A 24393-nucleotide genomic window follows, 5' to 3' on the forward strand; every position below is an offset into this window, starting at 1 on the left:
GAGGAACGTAGACACAGTGGTTGGGTAATATTGAGGACTGTAGACGCAATGGTTGGGTAATGTTGAGGAACGTAGACACAGTGGTTGGGTAATATTGAGGACTGTAGACGCAATGGTTGGGTAACATTGAGGAGCGTAGACACAGTGGTTGGGTAACGTTGAATACCATAGACGCAATGGTTGGGTAATGTTGAGGAGCATAGATGCAAGATCTGGGCTTAGTTCTCCAAGATGTACAGAGGATGACCTACCTGCCGAGTGCCTTCAAAAACTGTGTGCAAGTCTACCTAGAAGAAGGCAAAGGGCAGTCACACCAAATATGGATTGGATTTGGATTTCTCTTCTCTTCATTTACTTTCCTTTTTGTTCATTGATAAAAATTAACAATTAACACTTCGATTTCTGAAATTATTCTTCGTTTACAGCATTTTTTCACGCCCGCCTAAAACTTTTGCACAGTAGTGTAGATGCTGAAGGGATGGGAATTATCTAGCTGTCGTCTGGGAGGACCGGACGGGTTTTTTACACCATCAGGCAAAGCTGGGGCTGGGGGTTTTGTTTGTTTGTCTCTGGAAGAAAGCAAAAAGAGGTTAGAGGATATGGTTTCTTTTCTGGTAACTTTGTGACAGAGATCAGACTCCACACTGACATGTACAGATCTCCTCCAACACGAGTGCAGTCGCAGATAAACACTCCGTATCTCGAATCGTTTCCCAGAAATAACGGCCGCCCCCTCCACACCTCTCCCACCGTCTCCGCACTGAACATGCTGATCCAGCGGATTCCCAGAATCACAATACTCCGTACTACAATGTGCCGGCAGGGAGGGAGATGATCCGAGAGAAAAAAACATATTCATGGTGGATACAAAGTATTAAAATACAACCCGGTGCGATCATTATCGATTTGTACTCGGTATTATATAGAACGGTGTGATTGTACTCTGTGTATACCTCTACTATTGTAAAAATTCCCATGTTTTTCCCATTCAAAATGTGGGAGTTTTTCCAATTTAATAGTGCGCAGCAACAGTCCTGAAGAAGGGAGTCTTTCCTCCCGAAATGCGTTGGCTTGATGTACTTGTCGTTACTCTCTATAAATGTCTCCTAATCTACCATCAAAGGTGCATTCTTTTGGACATGGGTTGCTGCTTCTTTTCTACTAGTCCAAATATACGTGTGGAGATGACCTCAAGGCCATACCAGAAAGGCAGCAGCCAAAACCTCTAAGAGGGTTTACTGCCAATATCCACCATTGGGTACAACTGACTGGAGGGGCTTCTCCCTACCCACCCACGCAACCACCTACCTACGACCAGTAACTGATCTAGTCAGTCCAGCGCAGTCTTCAGCACAAACTGGACAAAAGTATTGGCACCTTCTCAAAATTGTAAGAAATAATTGCATTCCAAGTTTACTCCTGTAATTTGTAATTAAACTCACCTGTATCAATTAACAGATCTTAATGTTCCTGTGTCCACTGTGCACAACATTGTCAAGAGGTTTACAACCCATGTCACTGTAGCTAATCTCCCTGGGTGTGGACAAAAGAGAAAAATTGATCAAAGATTGCAACAAAGGATTGTTGGGATGGTGGATAAAGAACCTCAATCAACTTCCAGACAAATTCAAGCTGACCTTCAGGCACAGGGTACAACTGTGTCCGCTCGCAGTATACGTCACCATCTGAATGAACAGGGACACTATGGTAGGAGGTCCAGGAGGACCCCACTGCTGACACAGAAATATGGTAGGAGACCCAGGAGGACCCCACTGCTGACACAGAAATATGGTAGGAGACCCAGGAGGACCCCACTGCTGACACAGAAATATGGTAGGAGACCCAGGAGGACCCCACTGCTGACACAGAAATATGGGTGGAGACCCAGGAGGACCCCACCGCTGACACAGAAATATGGTGAGAGACCCAAGAGGACCCCACTGCTGACACAGAAATATGGTAGGAGACCCAGGAGGACCCCACTGCTGATACAGAAATATGGTAGGAGACCCAAGAGGACCCCACTGCTGACACAGAAATATGGTGAGAGACCCAGGAGGACCCCACTGCTGACACAGAAATATGGTAGGAGACCCAGGAGGACCCCACTGCTGACACAGAAATATGGTGAGAGACCCAAGAGGACCCCACTGCTGACACAGAAATATGGTAGGAGACCCAGGAGGACCCCACTGCTGACATAGAAATATGGGAGGAGACCCAGGAGGACCCCACTGCTGACACAGAAATATGGTGAGAGACCCAAGAGGACCCCACTGCTGACACAGAAATATGGTAGGAGACCCAGGAGGACCCCACTGCTGACACAGAAATATGGGAGGAGACCCAGGAGGACCCCACTGCTGATACAGAAATATGGTAGGAGACCCAAGAGGACCCCACTGCTGACACAGAAATATGGTAGGAGACCCAGGAGGACTCCACTGCTGACACAGAAATATGGGTGGAGACCCAGGAGGACCCCACCGCTGACACAGAAATATGGTAGGAGACTCAGGAGGACCCCACCGCTGACACAGAAATATGGTAGGAGACCCAGGAGGACCCCACTGCTGACACAGAAATATGGTAGGAGACCCAGGAGGACCCCACTGCTGACACAGGAGCATGAAAAAGCCAGATTGGAGTTTGCCAAAACCTACCTTAGGAAGCCAAAATCCTTCTGGGAGAATGTGCTGGGGACAGACAAAACAAAATGGCAGCTTTTTGGTAAAGCCCATCATTCTACTGTTTTCAGGGAAAGCAATGAGGCCTTTACAGAAAAGAATCCAGTCCCTCTAGTCACACATGGTAGGGGGGGTCACTGATGTTTTGAGGTTCCTTTGCTGCTTCAGGCGCTGGATGTCTTGGCCATACGCATGGCATTATGAAATCTGAAGACTACCAAAGAATTCTGAGGTGCAATGAAGGGCCCGGTGTCAGAAAGTTGGGTCTCCAGTGTCAGAGGTCAAGGGTCTTACAGCAGGACAATGACCCCAAAGCACACATCAAAAAGCCCAGAAATGGTTTCAGACAAATCGCTGGAGAGGACTGAACTGGCCAGCAATGAGTCCAGATCTCAATCCCATAGAGCTCCTGCAAAGAGATCTCAGAACAGCAGTTGGGAAAAGGAACCCTTCCAATCTGAGAGACCCGGAGCAGTTGGTGAAAAAGAGCGATCCAAAATTCCAGGAGAGAGGTGGAAGAAATTCACTGATGGTTACAGGAGGCCATTGAATTCAGTAATTTTTTTGTAAGGGGTGTGCTACCAAATATTACATGAGGATGCCAATAATTTTCTCCAGTCCATTTTTTGGGTTTTGCATGGAATGGGTCAGATTTGGCTTTTCGTTTCTCCACTTTTTTGTGTCATACCAATACAAACCAAAGAAATAAACATGAGAATGCCGAAACATTTGTAATTGCAACAATTGTATGGGCGAAGTGGTGCGTTATCTGACAGAAATGCCGGGGTGCCAATATTTTTGGCCATCACTTTCCCGCTCCCTGCACTCTGTGCATTACACATTACTGGCCCCTGTACTTTCTACTGACCAATGAGCTCTGCATTAAGTACTCCTGACCCCTGCACTTTGAGTTATGCACTCCTTACTGCTGAACTCTAAGAATGATGCACTTTTTACTCTTGCACTTTGAGATCTATGCGCTTCTGACCCCTGCACTCTGTGCTGTATGCGCTCCTGACCCCTGCACTCTGTGCTGTATGCGCTCCTGACCCCTGCACTCTGTGCTGTATGCGCTCATGATCCCTGCACTCTGTGCTGTATGCACTCCTGACCCCTGCACTCTGTGCTGTATGCGCTCCTGACCCCTGCACTCTGTGCTGTATGCGCTCCTGACCCCTGCACTCTGTGCTGTATGCGCTCCTGACCCCTGCACTCTGTGCTGTATGCGCTCCTGACCCCTGCACCCTGTGCTGTATGCGCTCATGATCCCTGCACTCTGTGCTGTATGCGCTCCTGACCCCTGCACCCTGTGCTGTATGCGCTCCTGACCCCTGCACCCTGTGCTGTATGCGCTCATGATCCCTGCACTCTGTGCTGTATGCGCTCCTGACCCCTGCACTCTGTGCTGTATGCGCTCCTGACCCCTGCACCCTGTGCTGTATGCGCTCATGATCCCTGCACTCTGTGCTGTATGCGCTCCTGACCCCTGCACCCTGTGCTGTATGCGCTCATGATCCCTGCACTCTGTGCTGTATGCCCTCCTGACCCCTGCATTCTGTGCTGTATGCGCTCATGATCCCTGCACTCTGTGCTATATGCCCTCCTGACCCATGATCTTTGTGCTGTATGCGCTCCTGACCCCTGCACTCTGTGCTGTATGCGCTCCTGATCCATGCCCTCATGACCCCTGCACTCTGTGATGTATGCCCTCATGACCCCTGCACCCTGTGCTCTATGCCCTCCTGACCCCTGCACTCTGTGCTGTATGCGCTCCTGATCCATGCCCTCATGACCCCTGCACTCTGTGATGTATGCCCTCCTGACCCCTGCACTCTGTGATGTATGCCCTCATGACCCCTGCACTCTGTGCTCTATGCCCTCCTGACCCCTGCACTCTGTGCTGTATGCGCTCCTGATCCATGCCCTCATGACCCCTGCACTCTGTGATGTATGCCCTCATGACCCCTGCACTCTGTGCTGTATGCCCTCCTGACCCCTGCACTCTGTGCTGTATGCGCTCCTGATCCCTGCACTCTGTGCTGTATGCGCTCCTGATCCCTGCACTCTGTGCTGTATGCGCTCCTGACCCCTGCACTCTGTGCTGTATGCCCTCCTGACCCCTGCACTCTGTGCTGTATGCGCTCCTGACCCCTGCACTCTGTGCTGTATGCCCTCCTGACCCCTGCACTCTGTGCTGTTTGCGCTCCTGATCCCTGCACTCTGTGCTGTATGCGCTCCTGATCCCTGCACTCTGTGCTGTATGCGCTCCTGATCCCTGCACTCTGTGCTGTATGCGCTCCTGATCCCTGCACTCTGTGCTGTATGCGCTCCTGACCCACACTTTAAACATTAGGCACTTCTTACCCCTGCACGGTGTGTATTATGCATTCCTAAGCCCTGCACTCTGTGCATTATGCACTTCTGACCTCTGCATTTGCAGCATTTCACACTTCTGACCCCTGCACTCCGGGTGCCCTACTCTCTGTGTTTTATGCACTTCTGGGTGTGGTTAAATGATGGAAATCTGGGAGTTTCGGGGTCTCCGGTACCCAAGTGAACCTGGAAGAGAAGATCAGGGGGTGGAGTTAATTGGAGTAATATGTATTCTTGTCCTTTCTGAATTGGCTCAGGGGCTTGTGGGGTTTAAAAATAAAATTTTCGGAACGTGTGGTTTCTACACCATTAAATGTTTAATGGAGTAACGTTTCTTCAATGTAGCTTCTACAAACATTGGTGAAAGAATGGGTCGCTCTCAGGAGCTCAGTGACTCCAAGCGTGGTCCCGTGATAGGTGGCCACCTGGGCAATAAGTCCATCCGTGACATTTCCTGGCTACTAAATATTCCACGCTCAACTGTTAGTGGGATTATAACAAAGTGGAAGCTACTGGGAACAACAGCCACTCAGCCACCAAGTGGTAGGCCACGTCACATGACAGGGCGGGGTCAGCGCATGCTGAAGCGCACAGTGCGCAGAAGTCGCCAACTGTCTGCAGAGTCAATAGCTAAAGACCTCCAAACTTTGTGTGGCCTTCAGATGAGCCCAACAACAGTGCGTAGAGAGCTTCATGGAATGGGTTTCCATGGCCGAGCAGCTGCATCCAAGCCTTCCATCACCAAGTGCATTGCAAAGTGTCGGATGCTGTGGTGTAAAGCACGCCGCCACTGGACTCTCTGGAGTGACCAATCACGCTTCTCTGTCTGGCAATCCGATGGACGTGTCTGGGTTTGGTGGTTGCCAGGAGAACTGTACTTGCCTGACTGCATTGTGCCAAGTGTAAAGTTTGGTGGAGGGGGGATTATGGTGTGGGGTTGTTTTTCAGGGGTTGGGCTTGGCCCCCTAGTTTCAGTGAAGGGAACTCTTAAGGCGACATTTTGGACAATTTCATGCTCCTAACTTTGTGGGAAGAGTTTGGGGATGTCCCCTTCCTGTTCCAACATGACTGCCCACCAGTGCACAAAGCAAGGTCCATAAAGACATGGAGGGGCCAGTTTGGGGTGGAGGAACTTGACTGTCCTGCACAGAGTCCTGACCTCAACCCCATAGAACACCTTTGGGATGAATTAGAGCGGAGACTGTGAGCCAGACCTCCTCCCCCGACATCAGTGCCTGACTTGACAAATGTGCTTCTGGAAGAATGGTCCAACCTTCCCATAGACACCCTCCTAAACCTTGTGGACGGCCTTCCCAGAAGAGTTGAAGCTGTTATAGCTGCAAAGGGCGGGGCCAACTCAATATTGAACCCTACGGACTAAGACTGGGAGGGGCCATTAAAGGTCATGTGTGTGGGAAGGGCGGGGCCAACTCAATACTGTACGCTACGGACTAAGACTGGGAGGCCATTAAAGGTCATGTGTGTGGAAAGGGCGGGGCCAACTCAATATTGAACCCTACGGACTAAGACTGGGGGGCCATTAAAGGTCATGTGTGTGGAAAGGGCGGAGCCAACTCAATATTGAACCCTACGGACTAAGACTGGGGGGCCATTAAAGGTCATGTGCGTGGAAAGGCCGGCAGCCTAATAGTTTTGACAATATAGTGTATTTGTTAGCAGAGGCCCTAGAGAATAAAATAGTGTGGAAAAAATACACTTTCATGAATCTTAATGCACACAAACACAATATAATACACAATTTATTTTGTAAAATAATAAACATGGTGCTAGATCGAGTGAATAGATACCAAACACGTCATATCTGAAATTTGCGCACGTTTGTGGAATGGTGCCAAACGCCTCATGCAATGCTATATACGCCTTCACAGGTTACCAGTTCAGAGTTACAGCGGCTGTCAGGTGAAGAAGTATTGCTCTCACTCTGATCATGGCAATACCTCACCTGTGCACTGCGATCGCTGTTTACGTATGCATGCGGGATCGATACGTGTGTTCGCCTCCTCACACGAACGCGGGGGGGGGGGGGGATAGGGGTGCTTTAAATGTTTATTTTTATTTTATTTTTTATTTATTTATTTCTTACACTGTTTCTTTCATTGTGACAGCAATAGGCAGTGACAGGTAGTCTTTATGAAGTGATCTGGGGTCTATTGGACGTTATACACTCCTGACCTCTACATTCTGAGCCTTATGCACTCTTGACCCCTGCATTGAGATGAATTCACTTCTGACCCCTGCACTTTGAGTGTTGTGCACTCCTGACCCCTTCACCTTAAGTATCATGCTCTTCTGAGCTCTGCATTGTGTGTGTTATCTAGGTCTGACCAATGCATCTGCGTGTTATGCTCTCCTGAACCCTGAACACCCTGTGCGTTATGCAGTCCTGACCCCTGCACTCTGCATAAATACTACTGACCCCTGCACTCTGCATAAATACTACTGATCCCTGCATTCTGTATAACTACTACTGACCCCTGCACACTGCATAACTACTACTGACCCCTGCACACTGCATAAATACTACTGACCTCTGAACTCTGCATAAATACTACTGACCCCTGCATTAATACTACTGATCCCTGCACTCTGCATAAATACTACTGACTCCTGCACTCTGCATAAACACTACTGATCCCTGCACTCTGCAAAACTACTACCGACTCCTGCACTCTGCATAAATACTACTGACCCCTGCATTAATACTACTGATCCCTGCACTCTGCATAAATACTACTGACTCCTGCACTCTGCATAAATACTACTGACCCCTGCACTCTGCATAAATACTACTGACTCCTGCACTCTGCATAAACACTACTGATCCCTGCACTCTGCAAAACTACTACCGACTCCTGCACTCTGCATAAATACTACTGACCCCTGCATTAATACTACTGACCCCTGCACTCTGCATAAATACTAACGACCCCTGTACTCTGCATAAACACTACTGACCCCTGCACTCTGCATAAATACTATCGACCCCTGCACTCTGCATAAATACTACTGACCCCTGCACTCTGCATAAATACTCCCGATCCCTGCACTCTGCATTAATACTACTGACCCCTGTACTCTGCATAACTACTACTGACCCCTGCACACTGCATAAATACTACTGACCCCTGCACTCTACATATATACTACTGACCCCTGCACACTGCATAAATACTACTGATCCCTGCATTAATACTACTGATCCCTGCACTGTGCATAACTACTACTGACCCCTGCACTCTGCATAAATACTACTGACCCCTGCACTCTGCATGACTACTACTGCCCCCTGCACTCTGCATAACTACTACTGCCCCCTGTACTCTGCATAAATACTACTGACCCCTGCACTCTGCATAAATACTACTGATCCCTGCACTCTGCATAAATACTCCCGATCCCTGCACTCTGCATAAACACTACTGACCCCTGCACTCTGCATAAATACTACTGATCCCTGCACTCTGCATAAATACTCCCGATCCCTGCACTCTGCATAAACACTACTGACCCCTGCACTCTGCATAAATACTACTGATCCCTGCACTCTGCATAAATACTCCCGATCCCTGTACTCTAAATAAATACTACCGACCCCTGCACTCTGCATAAATACTACTGACCCCTGCACTCTGCATAAATACTACTGACCCCTGTACTCTGCATAAATACTACCGACCCCTGCACTCTGCATAAATACTACTGACCCCTGCACTCTGCATAAACACTACTGACCCCCGCACTCTGTTACTTACTCCGGACCTCTGAAGCTTGCTTTACATACAGCTGACCCCTGCATTCTGCATTACTTGTTTGAATTTTTTAGTTTACATTTTGATAGTCTTCTAAAATATGGGAGTCAGGGTTGGGGGGGGGGAGGGGGATTTTCAGATCTTGCTAAAGGTGCCATTTCCATGCATTTGCTGCTGGCCGTGCAGTGTGATCATGGTTGGTGTATACTGGGTATTATTATGCAGTGCGGTGTATATACAGTATACTGATTGGACGATTCTCCCGCCATCACGCCGTCTCTCGTGTCCTCGCTGTGGGTGGGCGCAGTCTGTGGTTTGGGCGGATTCATATTTGGAACTCTGATATCTCCTCATTTCAGTCTGCAGGTGGAGATATGCATGCTGTCAGGGACTTTCTCCAAGACGCGGTGAGTACTTCATATTTTATTTTCTGTGCGATTGTTATTTTCATTTTTTGAATATTCTGTTTATTGCTCATTGTCGCCTGTAGTCTTAAGCCGGCCATATGTGGGTCAAATTCTGAAAGAACTTTCTTTCTAAAATTTTTGTTCAAATTTCGCACCATTAGCAGGTCACAGAAATGGCCGATTTTCATGTAACCATCGAATTTGAGCGATCGGGCATGTTGGAAATTTTTTTAAAAAAAGAATGAGTTTCGAATCAATGGTGGGAGAATTATGTGGGAAATATAAACGAAAGAGAAATGAGCCGTGAGATGTGACCTGGAAAGGAAAGAAAATTCTTGGCCACGAAAATTCTTTTCTGTAGCAACACGAGGAGAAATTGAAGGCTCGGTTGGTTGAATTTCGAACCATCGCATTACAAAACGCAGAAAATGTCTGATTTTCTAAAGAAAATTTGTTCGGAATTTGACCCACGTATGGTCGGCATTGAACAGGCTCTTGATATATTTTTGTGCACATTGGAGATTTTTTTTTTTTCTTTATTTTTTTAAATTTTTTTCTTTATCTGCAAATTCTCTTTATTCTTTACATTGGAGATGTTTAAATTTTGCTCGTTCCCATGTGTCTACCGTCCTACCAAGAAGGAAAATGTCAGCATTTCCCCTCTGATCACACTTGATACCTGGAGGCTGTAACATACATACCAAAATGCATTTTATATTGGACCGCATTTAATTTTGAATTCTGAATTTTGCATTTAATTTTGAATTCTGAATTCTATGGCTGAATATTTTTTGTAGTAAAGAAATATAATGCTGCCTGTGACACCAAACAGTATAGGGTGACGCCTATTGTTTGTAAAAAGTAGTGACTAGGAATGCAAGATTGACGCAATTCCTAGGGGCATCTCCACTGCACAGACATCCATCCCACTTAGCATACCTTATACTAAACCTCCCTCAACACTTTCCTCTTCTGACCTCGCTACTACCGATGAGGTCACTAAGGTTTTCTCAGAAGCCCATCTCACTACCTGCCCACTGGATCCTGTCCCCTCACAACTCCTACGGTCCCCCTCTTCTTCCATCCTATGCTCCCTCACTCACATCTTCAATCTCTCTCTATTGGTGCCTTCCCCTCCCCCTCTGAAGCACGCACACATCACTCCCATACTTACAAAGCCCTCCCTGGACCCCACCAGCCTGAACAACTGAAGACCCATCTCCCTGCTGCCATTTACCTCTAAACTCCTAGAACTCTTAGTCTACAATCATCTGAGCTCCCACCTCACCAACAACCTTCTTCACCCTTCACAGTCTGGCTTTCGCTCACTACACTGACACCGCCCTACTTAAACTCACTAATGATCTACTAACTGCTAAAACCAATAGCCACTACTCCGTACTCATCCCAACCAATGGCCGCTACTCCGTACTCATCCCAACCAATGGCCGCTACTCCGTACTCATCCCAACCAATGGCCGCTACTCCGTACTCATCCCAACCAATGGCCGCTGCTCCGTACTCATCCCAACCAATGGCCACTGCTCCGTACTCATCCCAACCAATGGCCACTACTCCGTACTCATCCCAACCAATGGCCACTACTCCGTACTCATCCCAACCAATGGCCACTGCTCTGTACTCATCCCAACCAATGGCTACTGCTCCGTACTCATCCCAACCAATGCCCACTGCTCCGTACTCATCCCAAGCAATGGCCACTACTCCATACTCATCTCAACCAATGGCCACTGCTCTGTACTCATCCCAACCAATGGCCACTGCTCCGTACTCATCCCAACCAATGGCCACTACTCCGTACTCATCCCAACCAATGGCCACTGCCGTTCTGTGGGTCACTAGAGATCCCGACGGGCGGTGCCTGGCAGTTCCTTATGGCTTGCCTGACCATTCCACCTCTCCAGCCCTGACTACGCCTGTGTTCCTGCACATATTGATACTAGTTGAAGGTTGGTTTTGTTTACTGTGTTCTTTGTATATTTGGACGGCTAATAATAAATATTATTATTATTATTACATCATTCCTGAAGTCTGCTACTTCCTTGTGTCAGTCCACACATCTCTGGTCATACCTGAATCCCTAACAACACTACCCCGTATTCATCCCAACCCATGGCTACTACTCCGAACTCATCCCAACCAATGGCCACTCCTCCATACTCATCCCAACCAATGGCCACTACTCCTTACTCATCCTTACCAATGGCCACTCCTCCGTACTCATCCCAACCAATGGCCACTACTCCGTACTCATCCCAACCAATGGCCACTACTCCGTACTCATCCTTACCAATGGCCACTACTCCGTACTAATCCCAACCAATGGTCACTACTCCGTACTCATCCCAACCAATGGCAACTACTCCGTACTCATCCCAACCAATGGCCACTGCTCCGTACTCATCCCAACCAATGGCCACTACTCTGTACTCATCCCAACCAATGGCCACTACTCCGTACTCATCCCAACCAATGACCACTACTCTGTACTCATCCCAACCAATGACCACTACTTCGTACTCATCCCAACCAATGGCCACTACTTCGTACTCATCCCAACCAATGGCCACTACTCCGTACTTATCCCAACCAATGGCCACTACTCCGTACTCATCTCAACCAATGGCCACTACTCCGTACTCATCTCAACCAATGGCCACTAATCTGTACTCATCCCAACCAATGGGCACTCCTCCGTACTCATCCCAACCAATGGCAACTACTCCGTACTCATCCCAACCAATGGCCACTACTCCGTACTCATCCCAACCAATGGCCACTACTCCGTACTCATCCCAACCAATGGCCACTACTCCGTACTCATCCCAACCAATGGCCGCTACTCCGTACTCATCCCAACCAATGGCCACTACTCCGTACTCATCCCAACCAATGGCCGCTACTCCGTACTCATCCCAACCAATGGCCACTACTCCATACTCTTACTACTTGACCTCTCTGCGGCTTTTGATACAGTTAACCATCCCTTCCTCCTCAAAAAACTCCACTCTCTTGAGCTCTGAGACTCTGCTCTCTCCTGGTTCTTCTACCTATGGCAGCACTCCTTCAGCGTTACCTATAACTCTGTCTCCTCCTCTCCCTCTTTCTGTAGGGGTCCCTCAAGGTTCTGTCCATGGACCCCTTCTCTTCTCCATCTATACCTCCTCCCCTGGTCACTTGATAAACTCCCATGGTTTTAAGCACCATCTCTATGCTGATGACACACAAATCTATCTTTCAGTCTCCTCTCGCATTACTAACCTACTAAGTGACATATTGGCATGGATGTCACTCCACTCCCTCAAACTCATTCTTTCCAAAATGGAGCTCATGCTATTCCCTCCAGCCTGTGCCCCCTCCCCTGACTTCTCCATCAAGATCACTAATACAACCATCAGTCCCTCCCCTCATGCCAGGGTACGAGATGTAATCCTAGACTCCCATCTGTCCTTTCTGCCCCAAATCCAATCACTGGCCAAATCTTGTAGACTTCACCTCCGCAACATCTCGAAGATATGCCCGTTCTTAACCTCAGAAAGTACTAAGCAACTTATTCACTCCCTTATATCTCACCTTGACTATTGTAACTCCCTCCTCATTGGCCGACCTCATCGCAGGATATCCGCTCTTCAGGCTATCATGAATGCTGCTGCCAGACTCATCCGCCTTACTAACCGTTCCATATCTGCCATCCCTCTCTGCCAATCCCTCCACTGGTCTCCACCCCTCTCTGCCAATCCCCCCACTGGCCTCCACTCAGTGTCCTCCACCCCTCTCTGCCAATCCCTCCACTGGCCTCCACTCAGTGTCCTCCATCCCTCTCTGCCAATCCCTCCACTGGCCTCCACTCAGTGTCCTCCATCCATCTCTGCCAATCCCTCCACTGGCCTCCACTCAGTGTCCTCCATCCCTCTCTGCCAATCCCATAACTGGCCTCCACTCAGTTTCCTCCATCTCTCTCTGCCAATCCCTCCACTGGCCTCCACCCCTCTCTGCCAATCCCTCCACTGACCTCCACTCAGTGTCCTCCACCCCTCTCTGACAATCCCTCCACTGGCTTCCCGTTGCACAATGAATACAATTCAAAACATTAACAATCACATATAAAGCCATCTATAACCCCAAATTACATCACCGATCTTGTCTGCAAGTATCACCCAAACCGTCCTCTCCGCTCCTACCATAACCTCCTGCTCTCTAGCTCCCTTGTCTCCTCCTCCCATGCTCATCTCCAGGACTTCTCCAGAGCTTCTTCCATCCTCTGGAACTCTCTACCCCAATCTGATCTCTGAAAACCTATCTTCTATTCCTCCTACCAGTCCATCCCCCACAGTTACTACCTTTTGTACCACTAGCCCCTCCCTCCTAGATTGTAAGCTCCCAGGATCAGGGCCCTCCTAACCCTCTTGTATTGAACTGTATTGTTGCTGTATTGTCTCCTGTTATATTGTAAAGCGCTGAGCAAACTGTTGGCGCCCTAAATCCTGTATAATAATAATAATGTGGAGTTGCACCTGTGAAAATTCATGGATCCCCCATCTAATATTCGGTAAAATAAAATGTTATGGCACAGATGGTTACTAAAATAAAAGTAAGAGTTCTAGAGAAGGTCTTTATGTCATGCAGGAGCCTGTACGATATCGCGCCAGTTCCTGCAGTGCATGAAAACGCATGTTCTTGACCTGTGGTGACAATTATTCAATTTTGAATTTTTTTTTGTTATGTTGAACATTTTGAGTAATGTAAAAGATTACAAACTCCAGAGAATGTGCCGTTTGTTCTACATGGCACCCCAGACTCACCAGCCAACATATTGTGATGTACTGCGATTTTACAGAAAAAAGGTGCTGCGCTTCTTCTGTGCAATTGCTGTGTATAGGGCGGCCAATGAATGATCTGCTCTAAACAGGACAGACCTAATAGAGACAAAACACAGGTACACTGGGGGGGGGGGGGGATTTACTAAAGGCAAATAGACTCTGCACTTTGCAAAGTGCAGTTGCTCCAGAGCTCAGTGAGTGAGCAGAAGCTCTGCTGACTTCCATCATCCAATCATGTGCAAGCAAAAGTGCATTTTGTTTGCATGTGATGGGGCCGAATCTAAGGGGATGCTGAGGTGGGCTGTGCCCCCTCTCCAGATTTAGCTATGCCCCCCCAGGCAGGTCTATGAAAGTGCATCCACCAATCCATGAACCAGTCTGCTACAGACAGTTGATGTAAGGAGGCACTCTGATAATAACAATCTATGTAACCCCATCCAAGTTCAATACCCCTAATAAAACCAAAAAAGCTCAAGGACTGTTTACTGTTTCCAGAGTACAAGTCTAAGAAAATGTGTGTTGCCTGGCTGTGCAGGACTATAGGGGAACCCAATAACTTCAGCGACTCCTAAGGGGGTACTGCTACACACTGGGGGGACCTGCAGCCCAGAGTTGAGCTTTAAAACAGAACTAAATCTTTAAATAAATTACTAACAGGTAGAGTTTTGCAAAAAGAAAAAAACATCTTTCCCTTTCTCTTGGAAATGGTTTTGCACTTCAGCATGCCTTAAGCGCACTTGAGGATACCTTAAGTGCAGCATAAAACTTAATGAACTGGAATGGGTGGAAGTGGCTGCACTGGTACCAAAATGTGAGAGAAGAGCAGGAGTGAAAGTTCCGACCTGTAGTCACGTTCATCTGCAGCACTGCCATTGGAGACCTCAGAGAAAGTGTGGGAGGTACTTAGACAACGCAGAGCTCATTGATGTGTCAGGAGGCGGAGCTGTGACAACTGCAGACTCAGAAAATGTTGTCACTCTTTCTGCTAAAGGAGCCGTGGAGTATGGGAGTCACTGATCTTACCCCCCCCCCCTTGCTTCAAATTTCATTGCTGCCATAAATTGCGCTTTTCTACGCCGAGATGCAGCTCATCGTCTTGCTTTTGCCCCACAGATGGTGTCACAGAACTCATTTACCATCTACCGGTCGGTGGAAGAGGACGAGGCCGAGCTGCATGTAGAGGACACCCCTGGGGCCATGAGGAAGCCGGTTTCGAGGACCTCCAAGCTCTGGGACCTCCCAACGTGGCAGAAAATCGCCATCGCCGTCATCGTCACGGCAAGCATCGGTGAGAGCTGCTCCAACGGGGATTAAAGAGAGACTTCCAGCAGCTGTCACTGCTGACTTAATTTTTGAGGGGCAGAATCCGGGGCTGTAGATGGGATCTTGGCTTCACTTTAACGATTGTACCAATTTATTTCAAACTTTACAAAAAATTTTCAAACTTTTTTTTATAATATAAAAATGGAAGGGGAGATCGGGACATGGAGCTTCCTTCCAGCAGCTCAGGAGGGTTCTTTGCACACGAAGAGCTCAATCTAACATTCTTCTTCTGTGCTCGGGGCCTGGCTGAGAGGTAGGCAAGAGGGCCACCACCTTGGGTGCTTCAGCGTGGGTTGGTTGCAGAAGGGCATGACCAGAGGTATAACTAGAGCCTTCAGGGCCCCAGTGCAAGAAACCATAAAGGGCCTCCCTGACCCGACCCTGGGACCCTTCCCACTAGGCCCGGAGCTCTTACCAATGATTCTGGGGCTCTTCACTACCATCACGGGAACTTTTTTATGGTTCCGCAGTGGAACCCTTTCACATGTTCTGCCGAAGACCCCCTTCCTGACGTCATGGAGTCCCCCCCACGGTGGTGGAATACCATGGCCCGGTCACAAGTGAGACCTTTGCAACCCTGGCAGTTCCGCCACTGTGCAGGACCTTCAATCCTGAGACCAATTTTTGGCCTGTTCCATTCACATCAAAAATCTGAGTTGCTACCTTGATCCTGTAGCTTCACTTCTTCCTTTCCGAGTCACTGAACCAGAATAAGTAAGCAGAGCAGGAGATGACTTCACTTGCGTCATGCTTGTGATTCAAAGAGGAACCTAGCCAGGTATCAGCTCAACACCCATTGAATGTGCATGTAGCTGTAGATGATCCAATTGTCTCACCTAAAGGAGGACATGAGGGATGGAGCTGCTTAGGTCAGTCCCAAGGCTAGGGATAAAAATGACAGATGGGTCTCCGGTGTGAAATCCAGTTTGAAGCTCCTTGTTGGCTCGTTGGGCTGACCGATTTTTATGACAGTGGTAGTTTTGGCAAGCATTTGAAGAGAGTACAGGAGGGGAGATTTTGGGGGTCCCTAGAGGGTCTTATCTGGAACATAGGAACAAAGTAAAAAGAGTTAGATATACAGAGGAGACCAGCAAAGATAAATCCTCCGAACATAAGACGTCTCTCCATTATGTCCCCTCAGCTTTTATCCTGGGATTCCTGGCCACACGCAGACCATGTGCCGCATGCGTGACTGACGGAGACCAGAATGAAGAGATACCTGAAGACTTCCTGGAGCAGGAAACACTGACAATGGATTGGACAGAGCTGAAGGATTTATTCAACAAATTCCTAAGGGATGGACAACAGATCGAGAGCACAGTAAGGTAACACAGCAACCCAAACCTACGGTGGGCTATGAGTCTGTACTCCTCCTGCAGGGAGGCACCTAGAGAAGGGGCTATGAGTCTGTCCTCCTCCTGCAGGGCGACACATATAGAAGGGGCTATGAGTCTGTCCTCCTCCTGCAGGGTGACACATATAGAAGGGGCTATGAGTCTGTCCTCCTCCTGCAGGGTGACACCTAGAGAAGGGGCTACGAGTCTGTCCTCCTCCTGCAGGGTGACACATATAGAAGGGGCTACGAGTCTGTCCTCCTCCTGCAGGGTGACACATATAGAAGGGGCTATGTGTCTGTCCTCCTCCTGCAGGGTGACACATATAGAAGGGGCTATGAGTCTGTCCTCCTCCTGCAGGGTGACACATATAGAAGGGGCTACGAGTCTGTCCTCCTCCTGCAGGGTGACACATATAGAAGGGGCCGTGAGTGTGTCCTCCTCCTGCAGGGTGACACATATAGAAGGGGCCGTGAGTCTGTCCTCCTCCTGCAGGGTGACACCTATAGAAGGGGCCGTGAGTCTGTCCTCCTCCTGCAGGGTGACACATATTGAAGGGGCAGTGAGTCTGTCCTCCTCCTGCAGGGTGACACCTATAGAAGGGGCCGTGAGTCTGTCCTCCTCCTGCAGGGTAACACCTATAGAAGGGGCTATGAGTCTGTCCTCCTCCTTCATGGTGACACCTATAGAAGGGGCTACGAGTCTGTCCTCCTCCTGCAGGGTGACACATATAGAAGGGGCTGTGAGTCTGTCCTCCTCCTGCAGGGTGACACCTATAGAAGGGGCTATGAGTCTGTCCTCCTCCTGCAGGGTGACACCTATAGAAGGAGCTATGAGTCTGTCCTCCTCCTGCAGGGTGACACCTATAGAAGGGGCTACAAGTCTGTCCTCCTCCGGCAGGGTGACACCTATAGAAGGGGCTATGAGTCTGTCCTCCTCCTGCAGGGTGACACCTATAGAAGGGGCTATGAGTCTGTCCTCCTCCTGCAGGGTGACACCTATAGAAGGGGCTATGAGTCTGTCCTCCTCCTGCAGGGTGACACCTATAGAAGGGGCTATGAGTCTGTCCTCCTCCTGCAGGGTGACACCTATAGAAGGGGCTATGAGTCTGTCCTCCTCCTGCAGGGTGACACATATAGAAGGGGCTGTGAGTCTGTACTCCTCCTACGGATATCCATCGGATTGCTCAGTAGAATGTATCTGTATTGTGTTCCATGCAGGAGACTCTCGAGAAGTCCTCATCCAGCCGGATCCTCGGAGAATCAGAAATTGGCGGACGATATCCTCCAGCAGTTCCGGACTTACACCCTGGACCACACCTGGGTGGAGAGCCACTACGCCAAGCTGCAGTTTCCTGACAGGTAATTATTGCACCCCTGGTGACCCCTCTGGACAGTGACCCCGCTCCGTACGTCACATGTCTCTGCTCTCCCCATAGGACTCGCCCCAACAGACTGCAGATCATTGGTGCTGACAACAAACTTATCGAGGACTTCCAGTTTAAGGACCAGGATGCGTACTGTCCATACAGTGCTGTGGGCTCTGTGAAGGTGAATGAGGCCCAATTATATATATATATGGGGTGTGTATAGCCATTCGTCCAGTGAATCTGCATTTATTGCACATCACCCACCAGGAACTGATCAATGTACTGCACATCACCCACCAGGGACTGGTCTCTGTATTGCACACATCACCCACCAGGAACTAGTCTCTGTATTGCACACATCACCCACCAGGGACTGGTCTCTGTATTGAACATCACCCACAGGGACTAATCTCTGTATTGAACATCACCCACCAGGGACTGGTCTCTGCATTGCACATCACCCACCAGGAATTGGTCTCTGTATTTCACATCACCCACCAGGAATTGGTCTCTGTATTGCACATCACTCACCAGGAACTGGTCTCTGTATTGCACACATCACCCACCAGGGACTGGTCTCTGTATTGCACATCATCCACCAGGGACTGGTCAATGTATTGCACATCATCCACCGGGGACTGGTCTCTGTATTGCACATCATCCACCAGGGACTGGTCAATGTATTGCACATCATCCACCAGGGACTGGTCAATGTATTGCACATCATCCACCAGGGACTAGTCAATGTACTGCACATCATCCACCAGGGAATGGTCTCTGTATTTGAGTTCACTCACCAGAGACTGGTCTCTCTATTGCACATCACCCACCAGGGATTGTTATCTGTATTGTACATGACCCAGCAGGGATTAGCCTCTGTATTGCACTTCACTAACCAAGAACTGGTCTCTGCATTCCACATCACCCACTGGGGACTGGTCTCTGTATTGCACATCACCCACCGGGGACTGGTCTCCGCATTGCACATCACCCACCGGGGACTGGTCTCCGCATTGCACATCACCCACCGGGGACTGGTCTCCGCATTAGACTTCACTCACCGGAGACTGGTCTCCGCATTGCACATCACCCACCGGAGACTGGTCTCCGCATTGCACATCACCCACCGGGGACTGGTCTCCGTGTTGGACATCACCCACCGGGGACTGGTCTCCGCGTTGGACATCACCCACCGGGGACTGGTCTCCGCATTGCACATCACCCACCGGGGACTGGTCTCCGCATTGCACATCACCCACCGGGGACTGGTCTCCACATTGCACATCACCCACCGGGGACTGGTCTCCGTATTGCACATCACCCACCGGGGACTGGTCTCCGTATTGCACATCACCCACTGGGGACTGGTCTCTGTATTGCACATCACCCACTGGGGACTGGTCTCTGTATTGTACATCACCCACTGTGGACTGGTCTCTGTATTGCACATCACCCACTGGGGACTGGTCTCTGTATTGTACATCACCCACCGGGGACTGGTCTCTGTATTGTACATCTACAGTAAGTTGTTTCAGACATTAGTTCCCAAGTAACTCACTGTGGTGATTCAGGGGCCCCTGGATGGGGCAGGCACCCTAATACACAGAGTCTCACACCAAGATGGCTTCCAGAGATCATCAGAAGTAGCCGCATCCAATCAGACAGTCTCTTAAGGAACAATTTTCCTGTAGAGATTCTGCTTCATCAGCACCACCTAGTGGACGGAGGACAAGTTGGAGCTGCTCTCTGTATTGCACACTGACACTTTCCATAAGGTAACAGGCTGTGTACTGCAACCAATGACTGGTCCCTGCACTGTATATAAGCCATGAGGGACTGAGCTCCATATTATATACTGGTCATCTGAGTGTACAGCAGCCATATGTCTGTCTCCACACACACCAAACCTGTGTATTATATACGTCTCTTTGTATACCTTCAGGCAGGGCTGGTGTACGTGAACTATGGGAGGAAGGAGGACTTCGAGTCCCTGAGAACTTGGGGAGTGAATGTCACAGACAATCTGGTGATCGTGAAGACCGGATATATTACCTTTGCGGAGAAGGTGAGCTGTGTTCCCGAGGATCCACAAATATATTCGCACCGCACACACATTGATTTCCCCTCATTGTGACTTTTAGGTGTACAATGCTGAGCGGGCCGGAGCCACGGGTGTCCTGATATTCACGGACATGTTGGACACTGCAGTGTATGGACATGTGAGTTCTACGCTAATTGGAGTATTTATTATTAAAAAAATGCCTAGCTATTCGCCCAGTGAAAGTTTATGCACGTTGGTTCTGTGTGAACAGGGAATAAATGAATGTTGTTAGTAGAGATGAGCGAATTATTCAAAAATTCGGTTCGGCTGATTCGCCGAATTCGCCGAATAAATTCGCTTTGAGCCGAATATATTCGCTGCGAATTTAACGTATAAAAAGGGTGTTTCTAGGCTTCAGAGAGCCTTTATATTAGTGCAGAACACTGTACCTTTAATTTAAATGCCCTTGGAGTCTGCTGGGGAAGAGAAATAATACTGTCAGTCAGTATGACATGCAGATGAGTGCCGTCGATCTTAGAATCACCGCACACTTCACTCATTTGGGCAGTCACGGGGCCAAAACCAGAGTGTGGAGCCACAGTGTGGCGGTGGAGGCAGCAGCAATGGGAGGCCATACAGCACCCTATGACAAAAATGGAACCCACCAGCAGTGTGAGGAGACCTGAAAGTGGCACATGGCAGAGTGTGGCGATGGAGACAGCAGCAATGGGAGGCCGTACAGGGACCCATGACACACTCTGGACCTGGCAGCAGCATGAGGAGTCGGTACGGGGGCCCATGGCAGATTACGGGCCTGGCAGCAGCATGAGGAGTCGGTACGGGGGCCCATGGCAGATTACGGGCCTGGCAGCAGCATGAGGAGGCGGTACAGGGGCCCATGGCAGAGTGGCGGAGCGTAAGCAGCTAAAATTGAAGGCCATACAGAGGCCTATGTTAAAAAGTCCCCCCAGCAGCAGCGTGGGGAGACGACTATCAAGAGTCCAATGGCAGAGTGGCGGAGCAGAAGCAGCTTCAATTGAAGGCCATACACAGGCCTAGGTTTAAAAGTCCCTCACAGTTAATTCCAATAACGAACTCTACTCCTCCGTGCAATCTACTTACGAGACCCTGGGCAGGTCTGGGTCCAATTTGTGGTAGAGACTGGTTTTGTTCAGCCATGCTTGAGCGAGTAATAACAGGTCTGTACTGCCCTTTGGTGTCTGGCTTAATGCGCACAACACTGAACGTCCCAGCGTTTGTCAACGATTTGCCGTTAAGTGATGCAAACCCGCTGAACCACGTTCATGAGGAGCCGGTACAGGGGGCCATGAATCAGTATGGACCTGGCAGCAGCGTGAGCAGACGACAGAGGCACATGGCGCAGGGTGGCGGTGTAGGCAGCATTATTCGGAAGCCATACACAGGCCTCGGTTAAAAAGCGGAAGCCGTCAGCAGCGTGAGCAGACGACAGAGACACATGGCGCAGGGTGGCGGTGGAGGCAGCAGCAATGGAAGGCCATACAGCACCCTATCACAAAATGGAACCCACCAACAGTGTAAGGAGACCTGAAAGTGGCACATGGCAGAGTCTGGCGATGAAGTCAGCAGCAATGGGAGGCCGTACAGGGACCCATGACACACTCTGGACCTGGCAGCAGCAAGAGGAGGCGGTGCAGGGGCCCATGGCAGAGTGGCAAAGCGTAAGCAGCTTAAATTGAAGGCCATACAGAGGCCTATGTTAAAAAGTCCCCCCAGCAGCAGTGTGGGGAGTCGACTATCAAGAGTCCAATGGCAGAGTGGCGGAGCAAAAGCAGCTTCAATTGAAGGCCATACACAGGCCTAGGTTAAAAAGTCCCCCCAGCAGCAGCGTGGGGAGACGACTATCAAGAGTCCAATGGCAGAGTGGCGGAGCGGAAGCAGCTTCAATTGAAGGCCATACACAGGCCTAGGTTAAAAAGTCCCCCCAGCAGCAGTGTGGGGAGACGACTATCAAGAGTCCAAAGTAACGATTCTGTGTCCCTGAGTAACGATTCTGTGTCCCTGAGTAACGATTCTGTGGCCCTAAAGTCTCTGTGGCCCTAACTCTGTCCCTTAATACACACAGGTCTGTCTCTCTTGAATGACCGGAGGCTAATGGAGAATTCTAAGATGGCCGCGATTTATAGCTCCACCATTGCACAGTGCTGGCTGGCTGCTGATTGGCTAATGCGATCACATGTCATGAATGCATTATGGGTCAGCGCGCCTTGTCTGCGCGCCTTCCCAGAGATCCCCGCCCCATCTTCTCTGTCCATTTTCTCCGTCGCCACACATGTCGCCGCCATTTTTGGGAAAATTCGATTCGTGCATCCGAAGTTTGCTAATCTTCGGATTCGTCGCGAATAGAATTTTTCCAAATCTTCGGAACGAATTCCACTTCGTCATGTTCATCTCTAGTTGTTAGGTTATTTCCTGTTCTGGTTGAATGTTTCTCATTGATTTAAAATGGAAAATACTGCTTTTAACCACTAGGTGGTTTTTATCATAGAAAATGAATTTGATACTGTGCACCATCTAGTGGCCAAATGCATTTGGCATAAACCAATGAAAAACATTCAAGCAGCACAGGAAATAGCCTAATTCCCCCAACATGGGTTCTAATGCTTCCCCACTCCATGTAAAACTAAGTGTAGCACCTTTCTAGTCAGCTAGGGGGAGCTCTAGTTCAGTTGTTAGTGAGCCGTCTGGATGTGATAGTCAGAGGGAGGTCAAATTTTGGTCAGAGCTGAGAGGCTCTGAAGACCAACTCTCTGAGACTTCCCCCTGCACTAGAACTTTGGAGAAAGATCTAGCAGTAGTAGGTGGAGGTGGGGAGAGGCTGGTCTGCACTCTTAGAGGATCCTGGAAGGAGCCAGGACAGCCAGGAGTTAGGGCGGAATATGGAGAGGAAGTGAGACTGGAGAGCAGGATCCTGGGAGGGGGCCCAGATGGAGAGGGGCCCACCTACAGGCAGAGGACCTTGGAGGGAGGAAAGCTTGGCACTTCACTGGCCCCCAGAAAGAGGACCACCTGTGCGGTAGGGAAGGAACTGCCCAGTTAGAAAGCCTGGTAGAAGCCACTGACCCATCAGCAGCACAGGAGAAGGACTGAGTAAGTAGACCTGCACCCCCTGGGCCAGAAAAGGGAAAGAGGCACTCTGGTGAGAAACTGGAATAGCTTTTTACCTGGGACTGTTCACGCTGCAATGGCCGGCACTGGATCCCCTGCCCAGGGATTCACCCAGTACAGCTGGATGAGGAGATGATTCATCTGGGGTCTGGGGTGTACTGATGGCTAGCTATTGAGAAGACTTGCACATAGTTGTTAAGGAGTTGTCCTATGTTGCCATTATCCTTGGACATCCCATACACCCCTTACCCCATCCAAGTTCTAATTCCTCTAACAAAATCCAAAACAACAAGCTCAAGGACTGGCTACTGTCTGCGGGATGGTGGAAAATGTTTGTTGCTTGGCCGTGCAGGACTATAGGGGGACCCAAAATTCAGCGACTCCTAAGGTGGTAGTGCTACGTAAGGATACAAGTTTATGGACTGGCATACAGCTTAGAGTCGGGTATAGCTGTTATGTTTATGGTTACATTTTGGGGTTAGTCAGAGATGAAGGTGTTAGGCTTAGAGCTAAGGGTTCAGGTGAAGCTAAGGGAAAGGAGTGAGATTAGAACTTGGGTTAGGACAAGATGCATATTTATTACAGGTACTTCTATAGGGCCATCAATTTACGCAGCACGTTACATATACGTTATGTTACCAAAACTATTGGGCCGCCGGCCTTCCCACGCACATGACCTTTAATGGCCCCCAGTCTTAGTCCGTAGGGTTCAATATTGAGTTGGCCCCGCCCTTTCCACGCACATGACCTTTAATGGCCCCCCAGTCTTAGTCCGTAGGGTTCAATATTGAGTTGGCCCCGCCCTTTCCACACACATGACCTTTAATGGCCCCCCAGTCTTAGTCCGTAGGGTTCAGTATTGAGTTGGCCCCGCTCTTTGCAGCTATAACAGCTTCACCTCTTCTGAGGAAGGCCGTCCACAAGGTTTAGGAGGGTGTCTATGGGAAGGTTGGACCATTCTTCCAGAAGCACATTTGTCAGGTCAGGCACTGATGTCGGGGGAGGAGGCCTGGCTCGCAGTCTCCGCTCTAATTCATCCCAAAGGTGTTCTATGGGGTTGAGGTCAGGACTCTGTGCAGGCCAGTCAAGTTCCTCCACCCC

General features: G+C 49.4%; 1 protein-coding gene across 1 annotated transcript in view; it reads left to right on the forward strand.

Annotated features, from left to right (window-relative positions):
* TFR2 (transferrin receptor 2) overlaps positions 1-24393 on the forward strand; it is a 65181-nt gene that overhangs the window by 11574 nt on the left and 29214 nt on the right. The window contains exons 2-8 of the mRNA XM_089693429.1: positions 9190-9237; positions 15192-15366; positions 16543-16726; positions 17956-18096; positions 18174-18285; positions 20047-20169; positions 20246-20323. Of these exons, the coding sequence (XP_089549555.1) occupies positions 9190-9237; positions 15192-15366; positions 16543-16726; positions 17956-18096; positions 18174-18285; positions 20047-20169; positions 20246-20323 (861 nt within the window). The remainder of the gene's footprint in view (positions 1-9189; positions 9238-15191; positions 15367-16542; positions 16727-17955; positions 18097-18173; positions 18286-20046; positions 20170-20245; positions 20324-24393) is intronic.

The sequence above is a fragment of the Staurois parvus genome, unplaced genomic scaffold (assembly GCF_062004578.1).
Source record: "Staurois parvus isolate SC_StPar_1 unplaced genomic scaffold, SC_StPar_1.0 ptg000633l, whole genome shotgun sequence".
Lineage (NCBI taxonomy): Eukaryota > Metazoa > Chordata > Amphibia > Anura > Ranidae > Staurois > Staurois parvus.